Here is a 25,672-nt window from a genome sequence, read left to right as displayed (position 1 = left end):
AAAGTAAAAGTCTAATATCTTGAAAACCGGTGAATATTTTTCGATGAAATTTGGTAGATATTCGTTTTTGCTCTTTCTGAACCGAGCGACATCACTTTCATGCCAATTCATTAACTTTTTTGAAGGTGGGAGGGTCCCTTTAAAATCCATATCATGATGTTGAATTTAAAGGGACCCTCCCACCTTAACATTAGATTTGAGTTGAGATAGCCAAAATGGGGTCCCTGGCTCACAATTACCGGTTTCGGCACTCACAACATCGAGAAATCCCTTAAATCGGAAATATTGAATTTCAAAATTGCAGCATTTTGATTCAGAGGGGCTAATGCTTAGGAATACCCCTCTGAATGTGTGACGTCAGCGCAAATATCTAACGATTTTTAAATGTTTGACTAAAACGTTTTGTAGCACGCGGTGGTATATGCTATTTGCGCGCAACATCTGCCGCAAACGCCGCACTTCTAAAATAAAGTCGCTAGAAACAGCGGAGATCCCAAAAAAGTAAACAAAAGTAAAAGTCTAATATCTTGAAAACCGGTGAATATTTTTCGGTGAAATTTGGTAGATATTCGTGTAGCGGGGCTCAGCTACAAGATAATTATTTGTTTATTTGATTTGCGAGGCTGGTCAGTCACTGGGGCATATAGGCTGCTACAACTGTACAGTGATGGGTCATTGGGTTACGGGCATTCAAAGAGGATAATTTACTCAGGTTGGCTGCCCGAGGCTCTCTCTCAACCCGGTTGGGACCCCCCCCCCCCATTAAACATTTTTTTTACCGTGTAACATCGGAACACGCTTGACATTACGGCAACTGCACGGAGGTGGATAACTCCCACTGGATATAACACATCCATGCTTCCACACAATCATCCTTCACCCATGCTCTCACTCACATCCCTTGCACACATATAAAATGTCAGATTTCCAGTCTGATCCCTCCCTATTTTCCTAACTTCCCCCCAGTGGTGTACAGAAGCTCGTTAAATGTAAGCATACTAAATGTCAGACCCATGACATCGCCGAACATGACAAAAGAAAACTGGCCCCAAAGCTGCTCAGGTCACTGCAACACAATTACGTCTCGCCGAGCGTTTAAAAACCTTCCCCCCCCAAAAAAAAAAACTCCTTAAAATCCCATAGCTTCCACTTCCCAACCAATTAATCTAATCCATGTCTCGTTCAGTGGTGGCATATGTCTGACGCACACCGGCATCATCCGTCTTGGCTGGTCATTCCCGTCTCCGTCACTGACCAGTGCACACGCCTGCGGAGGCCTAAAACCCTAACATTAAACGCCACAGTCACATGACCGACGCGAGACGGACCAAGGGTGCGTGGTGGCACGATGTAAACGAGTGCCACCGCCGTCTTAGTGCCGGCATGTGATGGGCCTAACCCGCACGTCGCCGGTGGCGCGGCCGTGCCCTACCTATCCCCCGGGTCATAAAACTGTCAGTTAGGTTCCGCAGGTAACACTACACCGTGGGTTCTATGAGGGACATAACCTATCCTTTTTGCCGGAGTGAGATTTTAATGCAGGCCGGATTTCCCTGCTTTGTAGAGGGTCCAACCCTCCTTCCGAATCACTCCGGGTGGCCGAAATTTAACGACGACTCAGCTACTTCGCCCCGTGGTGCCCTTACCGCGCCCAACCACGCCCGTGGGGTATTCCATCTTCCCACACCCCCCGGGTCCCTTCCCGCCCAGGGGTCTTGGAGCAGCCGGACCTATCTGCCACTACCCCGCATCTGGCCGGAGGGAGTACTTAGTGCACCTTTCTGGAGCCCTCCCTCTTCCAGGATCTTGAGACAATAATATTGCATCTTTCTGATACGCTAGTCTCCCCCCCCCCCTCGGGACGCCACCCGAGCCTCTACAGTCTACACGGCCTTCGGGTTACCGCCCTTCCCTGGACCCCGATATCCCGGCCGTCCCCTCCCTAAACTGCCGTCGCAGACCCTACTCGAAATGACCAACGCGCGCCCATGGCTACGTGGCTGTTCACGACATGGCCAGTGTCGGCTCGCAGCACTCACATGGTTCGCACGCGTGGTATATAATGTTACCTGGTCGGCCCCGGAACTCAAGCCGGTTTCCCGCGCCCTCCAGGCGCAATATCCTTCCTGTACCTCCCTGAATGCCTTCCCGCGCTATACCTGCGCAATAATTAGCAGCGTGACCAGGTCCTACCCAATTCCGTTCTCGTGACCTGCTGAGAGCGGTTTCCTGCGGTGGACTCCGTTCGGCAGGACACGCCGGATACATCCTAACTTTTTATCACCGGAGTGGGGAGTTAGAGGCGGGTGGGATGCTTCCTGCCTGAGGGGTATACCGATCCATGCCGATCGACCCTCGCTTTAGAACCACTCCGGCGGCCGAAATGTTGACGAACGGGTGAACAATCCCGTACGGTGGCTCTCTCCGCGACAATCCACGTTCGTGAGACGCTGTGCCCTCACGCAATACCGGGGAAAACTCACACCCTGAATCGAACATTCATGCATGAGAACCTCCCGTAATCGAGCAACACTTTCTGTGTCCCTCTGAACTGGTCATTGGGGAGATATAAGATCTGAAAGGCACCGTTCTGGCACCTCCCCAAAGCCAGGTGGTGCGATGGCCTGTACACTCATCGTGAATGCTCCGTCGCACCCCACCGGTTTCCCGCCTGAATTATCAGGACTTATATATCATATGAACCTTAGCCGAGACCAAGACACGGCTATTTATTTTGCCCGACTTACGACGTGCCACCGGCCTGGGGCATCGAACGAGAGCAACCATACAAGAACAAAGCATGCTGCACGCGTCGCCCGGAATCACCACCACTGAACGGACCGATAATGAAACCTATAATGAAACCTTAAAAACGAGCCCCCCCCCCCCCAAAAAAAAAACGATGCCTCCAAACATGAATACGCGCACTCCCAGCGTCGAACCGTCCTTTGAACTGCAAACCACCAACCAATATCTTCTCAGAGCCTACTTCCAGAGTGCCTACGTCCACTGCAACATGCTTCCAGTAACCCTACAATGACCTGGTTCCCCTGAACCGACCTCCATACATACTTATTTCCCTTGCCACTTATTTACCGCATCAGAACAGTTTCCAGATCACCAGGTCACCAGATCCAATCACCAGATCTTTCTCCGACCAAACCTATTCAGAAAGCAGTATTCCCTCTATAACCTAGCTGTTTTAATCTACCGTTCCGGAACAAACCAATCGCTAGAATTAAGCACCTCTAAATCGCCAACGTTAAACCCCCTACCACTGATGCTTTAACCAATAATCCTATTTGTAAGTTTAAAATGAGCTTCGGCCCAAATGCCATCAGATCAATCATAACTACACATTCAATCGTTCAACCCAGACAAAAACCCGTCCCATCACCCGTAAGTGTAGACAACCGTGTCGATGAACACAACGTACACGGGGGTACGACACGCATAGACTGGCCTCGCAGCCCCGATTTATTCCCTAATATAGTACCCCTTAATTCGATACGATTTATCTTAATTCCTTTCCTCGAGTTTTACCGATAAGCATTTTGTAGAGTGAAAAAACGTGTTCTAATTTCGACAAATCATGTAACTCTGACAAAGCATTAACTCAACCCATTCGTATAAAAAAACATTGTCCGACTTTAACAATTAGAAGTTGGAAGCGATGCCTGACCCTATTTCAATCATCGGTGATGTTTATGTCAATCCGGGTATAATTGTTAATGACTCGGCGGTCCGTGTAGCGATAGCCGCTCTCAGTGGGCCACAGGTCACCTCTGACTGCGGGTTCGGCTCAGCCATTGTTATCCCGCACCCCAGCGCGGTGCGAGCAGCGAGGGTCACCCGCCGATCCCCTGATCATTAGCACGGCCGAGCCCGTCCGGCCCGGGCGTCGCCGCGCCTGCGGGTTGGGGTCCGTTCCCCCACGCGTCCCGAGACAGCACCTCCTCCGTGACGTCATGTACGCAGTAGACCAGACGACACAATCCCGGATTACCGACTGACGACATGAAACGCGTGCTGGTAGCTATGAGTGCGAGAGAGAGAGAGAGAGAGAGAGAGAGAGAGAGAGAGAGAGAGAGAGAGAGAGAGAGAGAGAGAGAGAGAGAGAGAGAGAGAGAGAGAGAGAGAGAGAGAGAAGAGAGAGAGAGAGAGAGAGAGAGAGAGAGAGAGAGAGAGAGAGAGAGAGAGAGAGAGAGAGAGAGAGAGAGAGAGAGAGAGAGAGAGAGAGAGAGAGAGAGAGAGAAGGGGAGGGAGACATACATACAGACAGACGGACAGACAGAGAAAGGGAGCCAGATGGAAGCAGATGGCCGAACGTATAGATAGACTGACGAACGAACGGACGGACGAGTCAAGGGGTCACCAACCAACAGACCGGCGTGCTGACAGACCGTCAAACTGACAGACCGACGTACCATCAGACCAACAGACCATCAGACCGTGAATGGCAAACCGACAGACTGACAGGTCAACAAGCCGACAGACCGGCTGGCCGACACTCAGAGACTGCATTACCAATCAATCGGAGAAGAATGATAGGAAAGGAGGAAAGTCGATAGATCGTATTCTTACACGCGGCGCATCCATGATCCGTCTTCAGTCGGTGCTCTACCACCGCGTCGAGTGATCGTGTGCCGCCGTCGGACCTAGCGCCCCATCCCAGTTTCCCTGTGAACCCGCGCTGGACGGCCAGTGGCACGCGCTAATTGCTCTAGCCGCCGCAGGACCGGCGGCCGGGACCGATCAGGCACCCAAAGATGGCCGCTTCTCTCGACCGGCGCCGGCCCCCCACCGCCGGCGTCACCGTCTGACCAGCCGCCAGGTAACCCCTCCCCACGGGCGGGACACCCCCTCCTTCCACGCACATTCCCGGGGATTAGCCGGGTCGGGCCGAGCCGGCGACAGGCAGTCGGCTGATGGGTCCGGACGGCGCGGGCAGGGACATTTAAATCGTTCATAAACGGTATTGATATCGTCGTTAATTGTCGGAGATAATGAGCGGCGTTCGGGCAAATTTAAAATTAAGCTTAGCAAAATCGTTCTGGCCACACTCGATCACAATCGTGAAATCAAATGATGATTATGGGGTATACTGCCGGAAATACAAACCAGGTAACGTTAACTGTTAGGTAGAGCATGTTAATTTCACAGGTAGGTCACATTTCGATTAAATGAAAGTGGAGCGGAAAAATGCCGGCCACTAAGGTATAATTCAAATTACCAACTGCACTCCCCAGAACCGAACTCAACTGCTGCCCAGCGTCCTCCTTCCCGAACTGCCCTCTATCCTCAAAATCCTCAAAGTTTTGCTGGAGCTCCATCTGCCTCGGGCTGTCTCTAGAGTTGCCGTCTTCGCTCCGCCTCTTTCTTCCGAGTTCTGCTGCTCTCTGAATTTCCAGTAAGGGCCAATTTTCCAGGTCTTCTCTCCGTCTAACCAGTCTTCTGTATTTTCTGCTGAGTCTGGTTGCCGAAAGGGTGAGATTCCTATTAAATTTAACGTTATGTTGGGCCGAAACGTATGCGTTTTTCCGCTGTGCAGCCTCCGGCGTGCCGTTTCCATGGTGACTGCCATCCTCTCTGGGTGCTCCTCCTCCCTTCAAATATTCTGGCGCCGATAGGTGAATTTGAATCTTCTGCCCCTGGCGATGCCGGCAGATTTGCCACGCCGGCCAGGTTTGCCAGCGTGGGAAGATGGGCCCGGGAATGCGGATGTGCCGTGCCATACTGGAATTTGGATATTGTTACTCCGTCGGCTGTCCCAGTTTCACGATGCTGATTGTCGGCGCCAGTCTCGGCACATCCTGGAAATGTGCTATTTCGAGCCGTGTTTTGAAGAAATTGCCTTTGAAGTGTGATACCGGTGGTCAATTTGGTCCCGGGCGCCCCGGCCTCCCGCTGCCGCAGCGGCGCTGTCGTGTCCTGTTTCCCAGGCTGACGGTGTCCGTTCGCCGCGCGTAGGAGGCTGCGTGCCTTTGTCCATCCGTCCCCCCGGCCCCCCTTGACCGGGGTTGGGACCCATTGCTGGACCCTTCCCACGGTCGGCGGCGGTGAGACGGCTCTGTAAGGGCCGCCGGATAATAGCATTTGGCGGCGCGGTCTCGGATCCGTGTTTGTCCTGCCGTCCGGTGTCGGCCAGATGGTCGGCGGGTCATCGGTGTCTGGTCGCCGGCGCGCTGCTGTTATGAAGGATGAATTTGGGAACGGGTTGATTTGGGGAGGGAAAATGAAACGCGCCAGCGTTACATTCGTTTTCGCTCTTTCTGAACCGAGCGACATCACTTTAATGCCAATTCATAAACTTTTTTGAAGGTGGGAGGGTCCCTTTAATAATGGATATGTTTTATCTTGCCTGAAACGATTCCTTGTATACGTTCCAAGTCTTTGTGTTGCAAATATGCATTACAAATAGCGTGCAGAATTAAAAAGCAGGTTCTGGGGAATTAACCGTCCTCTGCTTCTTTCGCTGAAAACGTTCGTCCAAAACAGTGAAATGACCTTTTTTCGACAAAATCTAATTTTGAGTACAGTATCGTCAATCAAACAGGTGCAGCGCATGACGTTAAGCCATGCGGCGTCAACTGCGACTCCGGAGTCGGAGTCGGTAAGGTTTTAGCGACTCCGACTCCGACTCCGACTCCGGGCAGAACTGTCGACTACAACCGACTGCAACTCCGACTCCGACGCCGACTCTGCAGCCCCTGAAACAACTATTGAAGCATTGATTTGAACTTCTAATATAAAACAATTGCAGGCAAAGGAACTTTGACTCTTATTGGACATATTCTACATAGTATCCCGCGCCGGGCCGGAGGGGGTGTTTGAACACCCCCCCCCCTGCGGTTTTTCGCAGATATCTCAAAAACGGCGGCGTGGAGCGCCGCCGTTTTTGGCACACCTGTTCGTGCATCTTTTCCGCACATGTTGTGAAAATTTCAGACCCAGGTCACCTTAGGTCAGGTCACCAGGTCACGCCAAGTGACCTCACCTCAGAAAAAATAAGAATGCTCGTCATAGCTACACCGATTGATCGATTGCCTTGAAACTTTCAGCGATTGATTCTATATATATGTAGCCAGTCACTGCACTGCCGCACTCTCACATTCGGAGTCACTCACTGCATTTGTATTGGCCGTCACTCCAGCATCAAGGCCAGCACCATTCTGCCGGCCATCGGCCCGCACATCCCCGGTCTCGGCGAGGTCACGTGGTCCAATACGTCACAGGGCCCCGGGCGCCGCGACCGGCCACACCACTCGTCTAGACAGAGTCGGGGCCACGCCACAGAAATATACGCAGTAACTGCTACGGCTACACTCTTCCCCCTCATAAATACATTAGCAAGCTGTCGGACTCCCGCAATCAGAACCGTGAAACAAAACACAAACTTAGCGGCTACAACCGCAGGCGCAACACGACGCCAAACATATCGCGGCGAAACAGTCGATCGGAACGGCACAGCTACCAGCGCCCAGAAGCGCGGCCGCGCGGGCCCCGCATCTGACCGGCGCAACATCGCGGGGAGACGTCCGACACCAACAGAAACTCTCACGGCCACAGCCACCAGCAGGACACACAGCAACAAATCGCGGCGAAACCGTAGGATAGGGCGCACAACCACCGGCGCTCACGATCGCGGCCGCGCATGCCGCGCATCTTCTCGGAGCTACATCACAGGAAGACGAGCGCCGGCCGCGGGCATGACCAGACGGTCAGACTCGGCACCCACGAGTCCGGGGCCTCCGGGTCACTGGAGTCAGTTGCACTAAGCGTCTGATCGCAGGGCACTGCAACAGAGAGTCATTATCAACGAGCATAATGACAAAATTCATGGCACATAGTAATCGGGTGGTTTACGCAACCGAACCGGACGCCGCCGCGCACCACCCGGACCCAACTCAGACTCAACACTTGCACCTGCATCGGAGTCCACAGACGCACCTTGACTCCCACTCACAACAGCGCCAACATCAGAGCCCGGAACACAGTCACCCCGCTCATGATAATGAACAGAATCACCCTGCGCATTACCAGAGTCACCCCGAGCACCAGCAACGTCACCCAGAACACCAGGCGTGGCACCGGCATCCACGATGTCAAACTGGACACCAGCAGTGTCAGACGGGATCCCAGCAGCACCAGAAGGGATCCCAGCAGCGTCAGGAGGGGCACGAGCGGCGCCAGACTGGACACCAACAGCGTCAGGATGGGCACCAGCAGCGCCAGGTGAGGCATCAGGAACATCAAGAGGGGCCACAACAACGTCGAGAGGGCCACCAGCGGCGTCAGACGGGACACCGGCGGCGTCAGACGGGACACCGGCGGCGTCAGACGGAACAACGTCGGCGTCAGACGGGGCATAGGCGGCGTCAGACGGGACACCACTGCACACAATCCACTCCCCTCCATTGTTCCACACATCTGACACAACACCAACACAGGTAGACACATCCGGCGCTGTAACTTCAAGGGAACCACGATTATCTAATGCACTGTGCGTTCCGTATCGGCCGGCTTTGGGGACAATTTGCTCGGCACGCACATCAGGAACACCATCAACATCAGGTCCAACAGACTCGGACTCGGGCTCCTCAGACACGTCTCTCGGGGACACAGCTCGAGGCTTTAGCCGATTATGGTGAACCAAAATCGTTTTACCATTGCCATCGAGCTTTACCCTGTAATTCATATCGCCCACTTTCCGGAGTATCGTAGCGGGCTTCCAAGGTCTCAAGAATTTGTAGTACTGACCAACGGGAACTACCGCTTTGTGTAGGTAAACCAGGTCGCCTGGGTGAAATGTGAACTCGTTCAACTTACTTCCATAAGCTCGTTTGTTGCGAGCGTGCCGGCGATCAGATGCAGAGATGGCAAAGTGGTGCGCCAACCGCAGACTAGCGCAAAGCCCGTCCACATACTCTGCCACTGATCGACTACTCGTCGGCACTGGCGCACCCAACACCGCCTCCGCTGGCAGTTTTGGTTCGCGCGCAAACATCAGATAATAGGGTGAGTACCCCAGCGAAGAATGGATTTGGGCGCGGTACCCCAGCATTAGCAAAGGGAGGTGTAGATCCCATTCCGTGTGATTATTGTCGAGGTACTTTGAGAGCATGCCGAGAATGGTACGCATGAGGCGCTCAGCCTTAGCGTTCCCCTCTGGATGATAGGACGATATTTTCGACTTTTCAATCCCCAGCAACCGACAGGTTTCCGCGAGAATCGCACCTGTAAAATTTGCAGCACCATCAGAATGCAGTCGCCGAGGGCAGCCGTACCTGGCAAAAAACTCATTGACCAGAGTTGAGGCTACAGTCGTGGCCTTCATGTCAGGAAGAGGGTATGTTTCACACCATCGTGTAAACGCGTCACACACCACAAGCAGATGCTTATTTCCCCTACCAGTTGTCGGCAATCCACTCAAAATGTCAATGCACACAGTGTCAAAAGGCTCAGCTGCATACAATTCCCCCATACCAGCACGAGGTCGAGGGACCGGGTCCTTTCTGGTGTTACACCGCTCACAGCTCCTGCAAAACGTCTCAACACTGCGAGCCATGTCAGGCCACCAGAACCTGGCCCGAATCTGTTCCAGAAGTTTTTCAGCTCCAAAGTGACCACCAGCCGGACCTGCATGGAGCGATGTCAGCACTCCCGGAACCAGCGACTCAGGCACGACAACCTGCAGTCTCTCAGCTTCACCAGCACGTCTTTTGTACATCCTGTAAAGAACACCATTCAGAAGAGTCAGCCTAGACCACTGCCCGAGGAACGGCGACACCGCCGCAGACACCTCACGCCTTCGAGGTTTCACACCCGCGGACAGAAAACGCGTTACTTCAGCAACAGCCCCGTCCTGATCCTGCTGTTCCCTGAGGTAGCTGGACGACCACGAAAGGGCTGAAACTGCACGGACAGTGGGCTCGTCGGTCTGTGTGGAGACTTCCACCCGGTCAGCCGGTCGTCGGCTCAGCGCGTCGGCGACAACGTTCTCTGCACCTGGACGATACAAAATATCAAAATCGAACTCTGACAAAATTTCAAACCACCTGGCAATCACTCCAGTAGGATGTCTGAAATTTAAAAGCCACTGGAGACTGGCATGGTCTGAACGTAACCGAAACTTACGGCCAAGAAGGTAGTGCCGAAAATGTTGCGTGAATAAAACGCACGACAACAGCTCCTTCCTCGTCGTGCTATAATTTCGCTGAGCCTTGGACAGTCGGCGGCTTCCGTAGGCTACGACCCGATCCACGCCACCCTGCTCCTGTAACAAGACCGCTCCAACGCCTTCATCGCTCGCGTCACAGTCCAGCGTGAAGACACCAGCACCGTCTCCGAACTGTGGAAAGGCCATCACTGGAGCGTCCGTCAGAGCAGTCTTCAGCGCCTCGAACGAAGACTGTGCCTCTGGTGACCAAGAGAACGTGACATCTTTCTGGGTAAGTTTGAATAACGGGGCTGCCACTTCTGCAAAGTGAGGAATATATTTGCGGAAGTAAGATGCCAACCCAAGGAAACTACCAAGTTCCTTCACATTGCACGGCTGCGGCCACTCCAAAATTTTCCTAACCTTTTCTGGGTCGGTTCCAATTCCTTCACTAGAAACAACATGACCTAAAAATGTGACGCTGGAACGAAATAACTCACACTTTTCCGGGTTCAATGTCAGACCAGCATCCTGCAAACGAGTCAGAACACAGTCTAGTTTGGCCAGCACATCTTTAAAATCAGAACCATGAACAATCACATCGTCAAAATAGTGAACACAACTGGAAGATGGCACATCTTTGAGCACCACATCAAGCAGCCGAGCGCACGTGGAAGGGGCCCCCGAACAGCCGAACGGCATCCGAGAATAGCGATGGCAGCCAAAAGGAGTGATTATGGCAGTTTTGTCCTTGTCATCCGGATCCACTCCCACCTGAAAATACGCGTTGTTCATATCCAAGACACAGAACATGTTGGAACCTGATAGCGCTTCAAGTGACTCATCCACACGAGGAATGGGATAAGATGATGGTCGAGTTACGGAATTGAGCCGCCGGAGATCCGCACATATGCGAATCTTACCGTTTTTCCGTCTCACCAGGCAGATCGGGGAAGCCCAGCTTCCCATACACTCCTCCAGCACACCCTGTCTCACAAGATCCTCTATCTGCGCCTTCACTTCAGTGGCAAGATGGGTAGGTATGCGTCTCGGTGGCTGACGCACCGGCGGGCTGTCACCCGTGTCAATGCTGTGGCTAACTAGGGTGGTAAAACCAATATGTCCGTCAAACATCTGTTCGTGTTTGTTTAGTACATCCCTTACCTGGTCCTTTTGCTCATCAGATAGCCCACATGTGTTCAAATCAAACTTATCACAAACATTTCTACCGTGAGGGCTAATGGGCGCGTCCGCAATCTCCTCAGCAAACCCCACTTCAAGTTGCCCCAATTCACTACGTTTAAGAATCGATATCGGTTCAGTCGTTATGTTCCGAACCACACAAGGTACGGATGGCCCGGACACCTCGACTAGCGTACTGACGAACTCAAGACCCACAATCTCCAGCTGGGGTTGCACAACAGCTGGGCCACGATAGTCACAGCGGGACACAAAACCACGTACGAGTACCTCATCACCCGGATATATCACCGTGTCACGACTCACCACCACATTCCCCACAGAGACGGCTTCGGCCGACACCGAACGCACAGCAGCTGTTGGCGTCAGTACCAGCCGGCTCCGTCGGACATCAATGACGCACGGGCACACACGTAAAAAGTCCAGCCCAAGGAGACACGGCACATCGATGGACTCCGATACAAATACAGGAACCGATGCACAAGTTACCCCAAAATCAAACGACAAGACGGTTGTTCCCAACAACGGAAGATCATCCAGAGAGGCAGTTTTGGCACGCACCGTGGTTTTGCGCAGCGACGGCCGGCCCGGGAGAGCGTCAAACACCGAACGATTGACTATACTGATGTTACTGCCAGTGTCCAGTAAGCATGTGCAACTGACTCCGTTCAACAGCGCAGTGAATGTCATATCCGGTTGCAACGTGATTACGCCGTCGGCTGGCCCTGCGTCAGATCGCGGGACCCGACCCCGGACCCCGGGACGGTTCCCCGCCAGTTTTCCGCCTGAGGGTACCTGCCACAAACAGTTTCCACATGCCCCAGGGACCCGCACCGCTGACAACGATGGTCCCGCGGTATATGTCAAGTTTACGTCCTAAGCACATATCAAAGATAATTGTTTCACATTCCTACGTATTTTGACGCGCTGAATCCAAAAATCATACTTACATGTCTCGCAAGAACAAAATTATCACCAATACACTAAGCAATTACACCTTCCCACAACACACGATCAAAACAAATCGAGAGGAAATTGAAAGTGTCCAGCCTTGCCATTTGTGAAAAATATTTTGTCCTTTTTTAATGTCGAGAAATAAAAACATTCAATATATTATAAAAATAAATAGGAAATATGTAAAAAATATTTATTTAAAAAGAAATATTATTATTAGAAATAGAATAGCAAAACAACAAAGGGGAAATGTTGGGAACCGGGGTTATTGGCTAGGGGGGGGGGAGGAAAGGAAAATCCTGAGAACTGGGGGGCGATTACTTGTGCAAAGTTGGCCAAAATCAAGAATGATATCTAACAGTTGCTATTCAACTGTGAATAATGACGTCATAATATTTCTCGCGGCGAAGCAGCGCAGTGCCGAAGGCAATGCCTTAGGAGAGATTACAGGCAAGAGTAAATCAAATATTTTTAGGTTAAGTGGTTATGTATCTGGCTTCAGGCCGAAGGCCTGAAGCCTGATGCATGACCACTTAACCTAAAAATATTTGATTTACTCTTGCCTGCAATCTATTCCTGCAAGCAACTTTTTCCTTATCCCCGGTAGGCAAAAATCAGTAGGTTAGGTTAGGTTAGGTTAGGTTAGGTTAGGTTAGGTTAGGTTAGGTTAGGTTAGGTTAGGTTAGGTTAGGTTAGGTTAGGTTAGGTTAGGTCAAGTCAGGTAAGGTTAGGTTAGGTAACAATTAGATTTGAGGCAAGAACCCCGATTCCTAAAATTTCCCAAATATTGTAACCATTCTTATCGTATTTTTCTCCATCCCCTCCCCACAAACCCCGGTTCCCGACATTTCCCTATGACGTCATTTTCATTTTTTCTCTCCCCCACCCATGAACCCCGATCCCCAACATTTCCCTGTTTTTCTAACCCTCCCCACCCAATAACCCCGGTTCCCAACATTTCCCCTTTGTTGTTTTGCTATTCTATTTCTAATAATAATATTTCTTTTTAAATAAATATTTTTTACATATTTCCTATCTATTTTTATAATATATTGAATGTTTTTATTTCTCGACATTAAAAAAAGACAAAATATTTTTCACAAATGGCAACGCTGGACACTTTCAATTTCCTCTCGATTTGTTTTGATCGTGTGTTGTGGGAAGGTGTAATTGCTTAGTGTATTGGTGATAATTTTGTTCTTGCGAGACATGTAAGTATGATTTTTGGATTCAGCATGTCAAAATATGTAAGATTATGAAAGAAATATCATTGAAATGTGCTTAGGACGTAAACTTGACATTTACCGGTCCCGCTTGGCACACTGCCACCTCATGTGACCAGACTTACCACAAGCAAAACAGTCTCGCGGTTGACGGGGGCCAGCGCCACGCGACCCCACTGGCCGGTTTTGCAGCTGTGACTCGAGCTCCGCGATACGGCGCTGCAACTGAGCAATTATGGACTCATCGTCGCCCCCTACCGCTAGAGAACGCACCGAGGCGTCATGCGGAACGCCTTTGGTAGCATTGCGCTTGTTTCGCACCTTAGCGACAGCGGCATCGAACGAGGTGATACCGTCAGCAATCACAGCCGCATAATAATCATCAGGCAGAGCAGACAGAAAATGGTTAAAGAGTAGCTCGCCTTGACCATCCGCAGGCTGGTTGGGAAACGCATTTGCCACATGCTTGCGGAACGTGATTACAAAGTTATCCAGTGACTCACGTGGATCATATCGCAGGCCTCGCAAGGCTAGGTGATAGTCAATGGCACTGCGCTGCGAAAAAGCAGCCCGGAGACCATCTGCAGCCGATTGAAACGTCCGCTGCTGTTCCCTGGACAGAGCGTCAAACGCGTCTCTGGCGATCCCAGAAAGGCAGAGAGGAAGGATATCTACTTTCCGCTCATCAGTCCAGTACTGTAGGCGAGCATACCGATCAAAATCATCCAGAAAACGACGAACACATCCCTCTCCCGAAAATCGAGGCATCCCCACATTTACAGGGCCCGATGTGGCACCGGGCGACACAGAACATGGTTTTTCATCCATTATGACAGGTTGCACGGCAAAACACTACAAGAACACGGGTGGTAAAAAACTGCAGGGCTGAACCTACCGGTTGTTTAGAAGCGTCCGTAGACGAGCCGCCGGGCAGAGACACCAGGCAGGCGGGCGCGCAGACGCCAATCAGGCAGGCGCCAGGCAGGCAGGCGCGCAGACGCCAGGCAGGCCGGCGCGCAGACGCCAGGCAGCCAGGCGCGCAGACGCCAGGCAGGCAGGCAGGCGCGCAGACACCAGGCAGGCAGGCAGGCGCGCAGACGCCAGGCAGGCGCGCAGACGCCAGTCGGGCAGGCGCGCAGACACCAGTCGGGCAGGCGCGCAGACACCAGTCGGGCAGGCGCGCAGACACCAGTCAGGCAGGCGCGCAGACACCAGTCGGGCAGGCGCGCAGACACCAGTCGGGCAGGCGCGCAGACACCAGTCCGGCAGGCGCACAGACACCAAGTCAGGGCTCAGGCAGGCGCGCCGACACCAGCAGACGCGCCGACACCAGCAGACGCACCGACACCAGCAGACGCGCCGACACCACCAGACGCGCCGACACCAGCAGACGCGCAGACACCAGCAGACGCGCAGACACCAACAGACGCGCCGACACCAGCAGACGCGCCGACACCAGCAGACGCGCAGACACCAGCAGACGCGCAGACACCAGCAGACGCGCCGACACCAACAGACGCGCCGACACCAGCAGACGCGCCGACACCAGCAGACGCGCAGACACCAGCAGACACGTCGCCACCAGCAGACACCAGCAGACGCGTCGCCACCAGCAGATACCAGCAGACACCAGCAGACACGTCGCCACCAGTAGATACCAGCAGACGCGTCGCCACCAGGTACTCGGCAGCGAAGACGACAGGCAGCGTCACGAGTGATCGCGGAGTGCAGACGGCGACACACGACACATGCAGCGCTGAAAATCGCAGAAGGCACGAGACAAACTGGTCTCGTACAGGCGTCCGAAAAAGCGTTGTCCGGACCCGCTGCCACCAAATGTAGCCAGTCACTGCACTGCCGCACTCTCACATTCGGAGTCACTCACTGCATTTGTATTGGCCGTCACTCCAGCATCAAGGCCAGCACCATTCTGCCGGCCATCGGCCCGCACATCCCCGGTCTCGGCGAGGTCACGTGGTCCAATACGTCACAGGGCCCCGGGCGCCGCGACCGGCCACACCACTCGTCTAGACAGAGTCGGGGCCACGCCACAGAAATATACGCAGTAACTGCTACGGCTACATATATACAACACTATCTATATATATCTATATATATATATACAACACTATCTATAAAATGTATATCTCGGAATTTTGATATCGGTGACCTAAGGTCAGGTCAATTTTGCGACCTCTCCATTATAAGTCAATGGGAGAAAATTGAAAAGCGTCTGTTTTGCACGAACGTTATTCTAGACACTCTCAAACATCGAGATGTAGGTAAAATGGACACACTGAACCGGAAAATGGCAACTCTGACCCCTCGTTATGTCCCCGAGGTCATCTCAGGTCACGAACAGAATCTAACAGTTTTTCGCTAATAACTTCTAATAGAGACGTGCTAGAGCACTGAAAACGCCTTAGATGTGTTCGGCTCGACGTTGCGGATCGACTGATATGCAACATGACCTTTTCCGGTCAGGTCATGACCTTGACCTGAGGTCAAATTTTCAAGTTGACCTTTCAAGGTCAAATTATAGTTCATTCGACGCGTCTCGACGAGAGGAACACGATGGTGGTAAAAGTAATGTCATGAATCTTTTGAGTCAAAAGTTATTGCCGAAAAAACGTTTTTCGTAAAAACGGCTATTTTTGGAGTTTTTGCCCCCTGGAGGCTAAACCGTTGACCTGAGGTCAAATCTGAGAGCATTACTCAGAAAGGTCTGTAAAAGGGCTATCGAATGCGCTTTTCCGCGGCGCTGTAGCTCTATCGGTTCCCGAGATAGCCGTTGGCAGTTTCCAAAATGTTGAAATAGCGGACATTTGACCTTTGATGACCTCTGGTGACCTGACCTTTGACCTGACCAAAAAAATGACCGAAGTGTTTTCGTCCTTATTTTGGACGTTCTTTCGATTGCCGCTTACCGCGTGTCGCTACGTGGCCCAGGAGCCGAGTTAGAAGGGGGATGTTCAGACACCCCCCCCCGGCCCGGCGCGGAATCTCAGAGCACCGCGGGGTATCGAATAGTGAAAACTAGAAATGGTCACGTAGTAGATAACGTTACCCCAATGTTATGTCGTACCTGGCATGCAAAATGAAATTAAGAATGGAAACAAATTTCTTGTCTGTTATACCATCCAACAACATTTCATAAGCATTAAGCTATCTACAAAATGCATAACATCTGCTATTTTAGTGCATACTGCATCATCACGCTGTGTTATAAAATTTAAGCGTCATGATCATCATGATGATAGGAATTACGTTATAGGTTTATTATACATTGGCGTTATCGAGGAAAAGGCAGGAAACCTAGCTTTTGATGATTGCTTTTATCGACGAGACCTCGCTACACTATGCAAAGTACTTGCTCTAGATGGACAAGTGGCAATAAACTCCGTGCCCAAGTGGTGGGAACAGGAATTGCCGATGTTGTTTAGCTTTCGTATTCTGCTCGTAAATACAGATTACAACACATTGGTTGGCTGCTGCGGGGCCACACATTGAGCAATGACCATGCTGTGCCGATAGGGACGTGGCTTGCCGAAACTGTCTGGTTAGCGGGAGCTACGTGGTGAAACTGGCCGACTTCGGTATGACGAGATCGTTGAGCGAGAACAACTACTACAAGTTTCACCGAGAAGGTAATACGAATACGTGCGGCTTGGGAGCGCTAGCGATGTAGGCTATTATAAATTATGTAGTTTGTTTTGGCACATTTTACTGCGCTAGTTTATACTCCTGTCTAAATGGACTCATACATCGTGCATATATCATACTTAAATGCACTCACATCGGCTATATCGGAGTCGGGTCGGGCCCGCGGGGCCAGGGACGGACGCATTTGGGGTGGCCCCGCGCCCGGTGCCGGCGGGTCAGGTCAAACTGGCGGGCAGTGGAGGTCAGACCGTCAGTGAGTGACTTGCGTGACTTCTGAGTGATTTGCGTGAACTGTGACGAAAATACGCAAAGCAGCATCGCCGATGCTGCCAGGTCAGAATGATGTGGCAGTATCGACTGTGCGACCCTTTCAGCCCGAGTAATTAACATTGCATTGACCATCCTGTGCTTTCCCATTGCCAATCGAATCGATTTACTCTGACGGCCTGTTCTTTCACTTCAGCCATGCTGCCTGTCCGCTGGATGGCGCCAGAGTCGCTGGCTGAGGGTATCTTTACACCAATGTCGGACATCTGGTCGTACGGAGTTCTACTGTTCGAGATTACCACCTGTGGTAGCTTCCCGTTCCAAGGTTATGAGAACGGGCAGGTGCTTGATATCGTGCGCAGTGGTCGGCATATCACCATCCCACCCGGCGTGAAGCCCGAATTGTGAGTATCAGTACATCATCACACTGACAGTTGTATAGGCCTACAGCTCTGTCCCGAGCTGGGGAGTTTTAGATATGTAGTTGCGAGCGACTGCTGTCACATGCATAGTAACCTCTCCTGACGTATAATGTGCTGTCATGGGTGCTGTCCTCGCACAAAAGACCAGTTAGTTATCCAGGATTGTCACCGTTCCGTGCATCTACCCTCAGGATGCTGAAATCCTTCTCCTCCACGCCGCAACCCCTTCCGGGCTGGACAGGCAACTTTAGCTCATGCGGGCAACTTTAGCTCATGCCGCTCCCTTGGAGCGGCACCGCTGCTCCCGAGGGAGCGCACCCCGTAGCCGGGTGCAGTGAGTACCTTGGGGCTGGGTGGCCTGTCCTCTGGACGGGCTTAGCCCCGGTGACTCACTAGGGTGCCTGCCCAGACCAATGTCTCCCCCTATATCTTATCATCCTCCCGGCTCTGAAATGGTCCCATTGGACCGAAAGGACCTAATAAAAAAAAAAACAGGATTGTCCAGGATTAAGTCCCCTTCGAAAGTACGTGTCTAATGCCTGGGACGCTGTTTTTTTCATTTATAGCACAACGTAAATCACCATGTTTCATGATACATATGGTGTGACGTTATTTATCAAGCCATGTCGAGAACCGAAGCTGTCGATTTACTGCCCCACACGGCCACACCTCAGAAAAGCCTCGTGGAGTCGGGCCTGGCGGCTGAAAACGGTCACATACATACAAAGCCTTATCGGAAGAAACTCCGTACTGTTAGTTCACTCGCCAGTCACCAGAGGTGTTCTTAGTGAAATGGCAGACACACATATCAGTCTGCCAGCTATGGACAATTATATCACGTGATTGCCTTCAACACTGCATAGGTGTAATTGACTGGCGCGGCACTTATTACGGAGCGAGCGAAGCGAGCGTAGTCTTTCCTTAGATTAACGTAAATTTCTGAGTATGAGCGGCCGACCGGCCGTGCGGACGCTTTTGTGAGGCTTATATCTTAGCAACCACTTGACCGATTTACACGCGGTAATTTTTGTAGGGAAGCTTCATTCCTTCTACCAAGCATATCCATATGCCAGAGTTGGGGTGCTGCTGCACGTGCGCACGCGCAGGGGTCGATTCCAGTTCTCGAGAACGGCTGAACCGATTGCGCTGAAATTTGGTGTATAGCTAGGGATCGGTTAGTAGAGTGTCGTGCAAAAGTCAGTTGGGACCCATTTCGCACGTGCGCACGTGCAGGGTGCCGCTGCTAGATCTCGAGAACGGCTCGGCCGATTGCGCTCAAATTTGGCACATCGCTAGGGACCGGTTAGTGGGTGCAGTACACAAGTAAGTTGGAGGTATCCCCCTCGCGATTTCGCACGTGCAAGGCCCACCCTCTCGCTCGCTCCGTTGGTCGCCCCAAAAAGGCGTTGTACTGGTGTATAGATATGCTTGGAAATTTCGATGTTGGCGATTTTGCCAAAGGATGAAATGTGAATTGCTTCGTGTTTTGATACGGGTCGATCACTGATCAGGCTTTTTAGGAATCCGATCCACATTTACTTGCAGTCCCTAAAAGTATGATCAACACTGGTGTTCACCTGATGTGGACACCAGCAGACAAGGCCAGGTGCAGTGAACTGATCGTTGTGGCCTGCCACTGACCCTTTTCCAATCTCCCTCCAGTGCTGAGCTTCTGGAGGCCTGCTGGTCGTTTGACCCGGACGACCGTCCCGAGGCGCGTCGGCTGGTCGAGGTGCTGGGCGTGCAGCACCCTCGTCTCATTTCCCGCTGTCTGGACGAGCCCCTGTCGGTGGTCCAACTGAACGGCGCAGAGAGTCTGCTGGCAGACGGACGTCGCTGTGGACGACCGGCCACCAGCCGACCCCGACCTCCAGCACAGCGCGCACAGTCACACGAACATTCGGAGCCGGCTGAGGCGCGCCACCTACTGGAGCGGTCCGTGACTCCCGTGACGCCTGTGACGCCCCCAGTGACGCCGCCAGACACTCCGGTGCTGCGCTCTGGCATCAACGGCTATGCGACGAAATATGTGGTGCTGGATCATCGGCCTGCGGGGGATAATGGGCCATTACAGGTCACTACTCTGTGAAAGACGCCGAGCGTGAGTGATCCGGTCATCTCAAGTGAAGGGAAGCGAATGTGCAAAGGTCACGCCAGTTTGAACCAGGTGATCTGCGTTGGTGAAATGTGCTTTGCGATATTTCAGGGTGTTAGAATAGCTGTGTGGGGATTTGGAAGCCTCGTGTGCATCCACGAAGCCATCGGTTCTTGTGTCACAAATCTAAGTCAGCCCCCACATGCATCGAGCCGAGGAGCTTTCAGTGCAATTTTTAATGGGGTGAAAAGGGCGCTCAGGCTGCTTTGGTCGCTCACCAGTGAGGTTTTATTTGAGCCATACAGAAGCTTATCAGGGACGCATGCTTCATCGTGCCACAACATGGTAATCTCTGGGAATGGATAGACGAGCTATGTGGTGATTAGTTTGTAGGTGGAAGCGTGGAAATGTTGGTGTATCGTTTAGAGCATCATAGTGCCCTAGGTTAGGAGTAGAATATGCCGCGGTGGATCTGATGAGGCATGGCTCACAATTGCATAATCATTATCATGTTCGGGCAGTGTGCGTATCAAAGGCTCACTATTGCAGGATACAACGAACGGCGGGTCATGCCGTGATCAGAGTCAAACGACTTTCATATGTGAATGCACCCATGAAAACGCCAACAAGTGTAGTCGCAATCAACTTACCTGCACGCTTTGCCTTATTGTTCTTGTTAGCTGTTTTATTAAGATTTAGTAATTTTACTGTTTTTTTCGCTGGATATGATTTTGTTTTATTTTTCGTTGGATAAAATGTCTTCAAGATATTGCTCCTAGTATGAGCAATTTCAAATCATTTTATGAAAATTGTTTTTAAAACAATTAATACGGCGAGTGCGTATGTGTATGTTTTCATGATAGTTATTGGAAAGATCCTTGTGAGATCTTAGGTGGTCTATATTGAGAAATATCACTACAGGTAGGTAAATTGCTACTGAAAGTTATTCAGCAAAACATTTTCTAATACTCGCTGTATAGCAGAGCATTTCGAAAAATCGTCTGTTTAGTTTTCTCGTCTGTAAACTGTTATTGACACGACTTGTCTGAGATACGGTATTGTGAGATACATTCCGTCGGTGTTAGATGAAGTATTGTTGAGGAAACGTTGGCCAGTTATCTGTTAACGATGTGATTTTGTTTGTTTTCCGGAAGGTAAATTAGCAATCAGAACTTTACCGGAATAACGTAGCGGTTACTTGATAATAGTTATTAATTTCCGTGTATTTCGTTGATTAGTTTTTGCCCCAGGCTGTCAATAAGGAGATTTGCAATCGATAAAATCGTTAATGTTCACCTTTTATCTTGGGCATCGAACGTCGGAACTGTGCAATTATCACTTTGTGCTGGGTTATGCTATTTTCTATTTTAGAAAAAAACATATACTCGTATTGCCCTATTTAGGTTTCCGACGTAACCGTTTTTCTTCCCGGTCACGTTTTATGAAATGAATGAAAATACCGTTCGATTTCGCCGCCTTCTTGCAAGCTTCCTATTGTTTTGTATGCCGAAATGATAACCGTACTCGATGGCATAATAGAAAGTTACCGCTATGCAGGGCATACGAGGCACTCAAACTTAATGTTCTCGTGTCAGGTGACTTCACTGGAGAAGTACAATGATGCTGCCTAGGTGACATGGTTCTGGACGTATATAAAGTAGCATGTCTGGTGTCATGAATCGTCACAAAAGGAAGGAGGTCTTATAAAAAAAAAACTTAGGAGAACTTGTGTGACGATTTTGGTGACTCGCTTGCATTGGGTGTATGCTGATTGCTGAGGGGCAATGTTTGTTTACCTCGTCCTGACGGCCGCGACATTGTTATATGATTTATCGTGCAACACAGCGTTTTATTTCTGTTTGCTTGGACATGAATGTGTAATAGATATATAATGGCTTAAGTGATTTAATGGTACGTACACGTTTGCCATATATTGTGAGAATGCAATGTGTATTGTGTGTGTGTCGGAACCCATGAAATGTCGAAATAAAATATGTCCGCCAAATTTATTATTTGTTCAGATAAATCGTCTGGGTATTGTTTGAAATATTTCCGCCCATATCGTACCTAATGAATGATGCTATACAGTAAAACTGTCTGGTTTAGTGTCTTTGCACGTTACTCCGACTGCCCATGTCTTCAGTTTTTTTTTTTTGTCAGCAAGAGTCCCGCCCAGTGGCCAGTTTATGGTTGACCTTTTGATGGCATTCATTGGCATCATAGGTTTGATGACATTCAGACTTCAGTGTTGCAAAACTGACCAACAAATGAGAAAGTAGTGACAGTGAAACAAGTGGTGACTGTTGTAGGTATGTGCAGGCCTATAAACATCACTCTGTCGAGAATAGACGCTCAAACCTAGAATTTACCTTTGCCACGCTGGCCACAAAGTCCTAATTTCAGCTCGGTATGAATGTATGCGTGAACAAGGAACTAGGAAATTTCCTCTCTATTGTAGGGGGCGCTGTCAACAAAATTGCTCCCTTGCTCTCGGTCCTCGCCAGCTCGCTCACTGCTGACTTCCTTGCTCTATTTTCCCTGTCTAAGAGGAGCGATTAAATCATGGCACTGCTTTCGGCATATTTCTTGGTGACACTATCCTTCCTCCTGCTCTGAGCAGGAACTGGACCGGTGTCTTTTGAGGTCAAACAGTATAGGTACCTATCTGCAAAAACAGTGTGCCTATGCCTATGTAAGTGCAAGGTATAGCGTTTCCTCTCGCTTCAGCCGCACCGCCAGGTCCCACACGCCGCGCCACCACTCGTCACTAAACTGTATTCTCGCTCAGCATTGCCAGTATGGCGGCCAATAGAGGAGCACGTAATAGAGAAACAAGTACCCACTGGCGATAGTACTCGGTACAAACGAAACGCTTAATTCTAATCGGGAAACACTACATCCCCCCGCACTTAAACTTAAACTCCACGAGTTCAGCTGGATAACAATCACACACGAGTTCAGCTGGAGAACAATCACACACGAGTTCAGCTGGAGAACACAATCACAGGTCCAAGCGAGTCGGCTTAAACCTACGACGGCCTCGCGACGACGCGGTAAGTTCGCGGTCACTGCGGTTAGAGGCAGGTAGTCCACGATCACTGACCCGAGGGTCCACTCGGTTAACCGGATCGATAGGTGGCGCTAGTACAGGTGGCGCCGGCGGACACGGGGACGCCACGATCTCGGTCGCGCTCGGTAGCTCGCTCGGTAGCGGGCCCAGGGCCGCACCGACCGGCGGCGCCGGCGCGCAGGCGGTCGGTTCGCCGGTCAGCGGATCGCGAGGTGCGGCCGCACCGGCCGGCGGTGAAGACACAGGAGCCGCTGGAGACGACACGGACGATGCCGGGGCCGCCGCGACCACAGGCGGCGGAGACGGCGGCGGCGGCGGCGCAGGAACAGCTTCAGTGCTGACCGGCAGAGTCGGCGTCGACGGGGCGGCGCCGATCTCCCTCCTGGCCAGGTGAGCCACGTTCCAACGCGAACCGTCGGAGAGACCGAACGTAGCGGGTCCGTGACGGCTGACGACGCGGAGCGGCTTGCTGAACTTGGCGCCCTTCTTCTGGACGTGACCGGGCTGGCGGACGCAGACCGTGTCGCCCACAGCGATCTCGGTCGGCCGCGCCCGGTGCCGGCTGTCGTAGTGGCGACGGTTGCGGCGCTGCTGCTTGACGACCCGTCGTGCCACATCAGAGGTGACGCAGTAGTCGTCGAACACCGGCAGGTCCAGCCTCATCTTCCTGCCGTGTAGCAGCTCAGACGGCGATACACCGGTGGTGCAGTGCGGCGTGGCACGGTAGCGCGCCAGTCGGCCCTGCAGGTAGGCCTGGAACGGAACTTGGCTCTGCTGTGCGGCCGCCTGGACCCAGGACTTGAACGATCGGTTGAATCGCTCCACGGCGGCGTTGCCCCTCGGCCAGTACACAGACGACTTCAGATGCTTGATCTTCCTCTGCTGTAGATAAGTCTCGAAGTCGCGGCTGATGAACTGGGGCCCGTTGTCCGTTGCGATCTCCTCAGGATATCCTTCGCGGGCCCAGATCACAGACAGAATCCTGATGATGTCACTTGTCTCGACTTTCGCACAGAGTCCCACCTCCACCCACTTGCTGTAGTAGTCCGTGAGGGTGACTGCATAGCGTGCAGACTGGGGAACTCCGGCGATAGGTCCCACGATATCTACACCCAGCTTCGACCACGGCCTTGTGGGAAGCGGGACTGGCTGCAGCGGCGCAGGTCGAACCTTCTGTGACAGCACTTTGTCGCTCTGCTGGCACAGGTCGCACGCCTTGACGACCTCTGTCACGGCACGGTCGACTCCAGGCCACCAGCACAGACTTCGGAGAAGCTGTTTCATCCTGACGATGCCGTCGTGAGCGCGGTGAGCCAGCTGCAGGTACCGGTCGGTCAGTGCGGCCGGCACGACCACTCTGTCCGCTCCACGGATGACCACGGCGTCACGGCGCACGTGCAGTTCGTGTCGGACGTGGAAGAACGGCCGCAGGTCGGGCGGGCAGTTCCGTGCCGAGTCCGGCCAGCCGGCAGCGATGACGGACCGCAGCCGCTCCAGCGTGTCGTCCAACAGGGACGCTTCTCTGACGTCATCTTCGGAGATCACGTCGGCTGCATCGTCGGTCACCAGGGCGATGACTTCATCATCCTCCTCTGCTGGCCCGGTGTCCGGCAGGGGAAGCCGGGACAGCGCGTCGGCCGCTGGGATGCGGTGTCCCGGGACGTACACCACGTCGTAGGCGTACGGGAGGAGCCGCGCCTGCCAGCGCGCGACGCGCGCTCCCGCTCTACCCGAGAACTTGGGAGAGAGCAGCGTGGTGAGAGCGGAGTGGTCGGTGCGGAGAGTGAAGTTCCTCCCCCACAGGTACACCTTCCACCTCTCCACGGCCTGGACGGCGCTGAGCGCCTCGCGCTCGGAGACCGAGTAGCGGCGCTCCGCGTCGGTGAAGCTGCGGGACCAGAAGGCGACAGGATGCTCGAAGCCGTCTTCCTGTATCTGGGAGAGGACGGCGCCCGCGCCACGGTCCGAGGCGTCTGACGTCACGATGGTCGGCAGCTCGGGCTGGAACGGCTTCAGCACCGGCTGGCCGGCCACCAGCTGCTTGATGCGCTGAAAACTCCGTTCGACGGATGGAGTCCACTCGAAGGGTGTGTCCTTCTTCAGCAGGCTAGCCATGGGTCGAACCACCTCGGCATAGCCGCTGATGAAGCGACTGAACCAGCCGGTGAGTCCCAGGAAACTGCGGAGATCCTTCAGAGACTCTGGGCGCGGGGCCTCCGTGACGGCCTGCACTGTCGAGGCAGTCGGCGTCACTCCTGTTGCAGACATCCGGTGTCCGCAGAAGTCGACTTCCTTCTGGCTGAAGGACGACTTGGCGTGGTTGACTGTGACGCGTGCTGCTCGGAGACGGTCGAGCACCGCCTGGAGACGCTGGTCGTGCTCAGCCTGACTGGATCCGGAGACGAGGATGTCGTCCAGATAATGTCCGCATCCTGGAATACCGTGCAGCAGGTCATCCAACAGGTGCTGGAAGGCACTGCCAGCTGAGACGAGTCCGAAAGGGACACGCTTGAAGCGCATGAGGCCCTCGTGGGTGATGAAAGCGGTTACATCACGGCTGTCAGAGTGAAGCTCAAGTTGATGGTAAGCTGACCGAAGGTCTATCTTGCTATAGACAGA

General features: G+C 52.5%; 1 protein-coding gene and 1 long non-coding RNA gene across 4 annotated transcripts in view; one reads left to right on the top strand and one right to left on the bottom strand.

Moving 5' to 3' along the window:
* Positions 1-21,988, top strand: part of LOC122389034 (receptor-type guanylate cyclase gcy-5-like) — a 66,725-nt gene extending 44,737 nt beyond the window's left edge. For all 3 annotated transcript variants that reach the window (XM_043380688.1, XM_043380689.1, XM_043380691.1), the window contains 3 exons: positions 17,071-17,183; positions 17,663-17,870; positions 19,551-21,988. In XM_043380688.1, coding sequence (XP_043236623.1) covers positions 17,071-17,183; positions 17,663-17,870; positions 19,551-19,977 — 748 coding nt within the window. In that variant the 3' untranslated portion in view covers positions 19,978-21,988. The remainder of the gene's footprint in view (positions 1-17,070; positions 17,184-17,662; positions 17,871-19,550) is intronic.
* On the bottom strand, positions 7,120-14,558 carry LOC122389036. The gene is made up of 2 exons (XR_006257894.1): positions 14,432-14,558; positions 7,120-7,796 (listed from the first exon to the last, which is right to left on the bottom strand). It is a non-coding gene; the product is annotated as an uncharacterized LOC122389036 (long non-coding RNA).
* Positions 21,989-25,672: the final 3,684 nt, after the last annotated feature.

This window comes from Amphibalanus amphitrite, unplaced genomic scaffold (assembly GCF_019059575.1).
Source record: "Amphibalanus amphitrite isolate SeventyFive unplaced genomic scaffold, NRLGWU_Aamphi_draft 000342F_arrow, whole genome shotgun sequence".
Taxonomy (NCBI): Eukaryota; Metazoa; Arthropoda; class Thecostraca; order Balanomorpha; family Balanidae; genus Amphibalanus; species Amphibalanus amphitrite.
The sequence above is the reverse complement of the archived record's forward strand: the minus strand, read 5'-3'. Positions and strand labels throughout refer to the sequence as shown.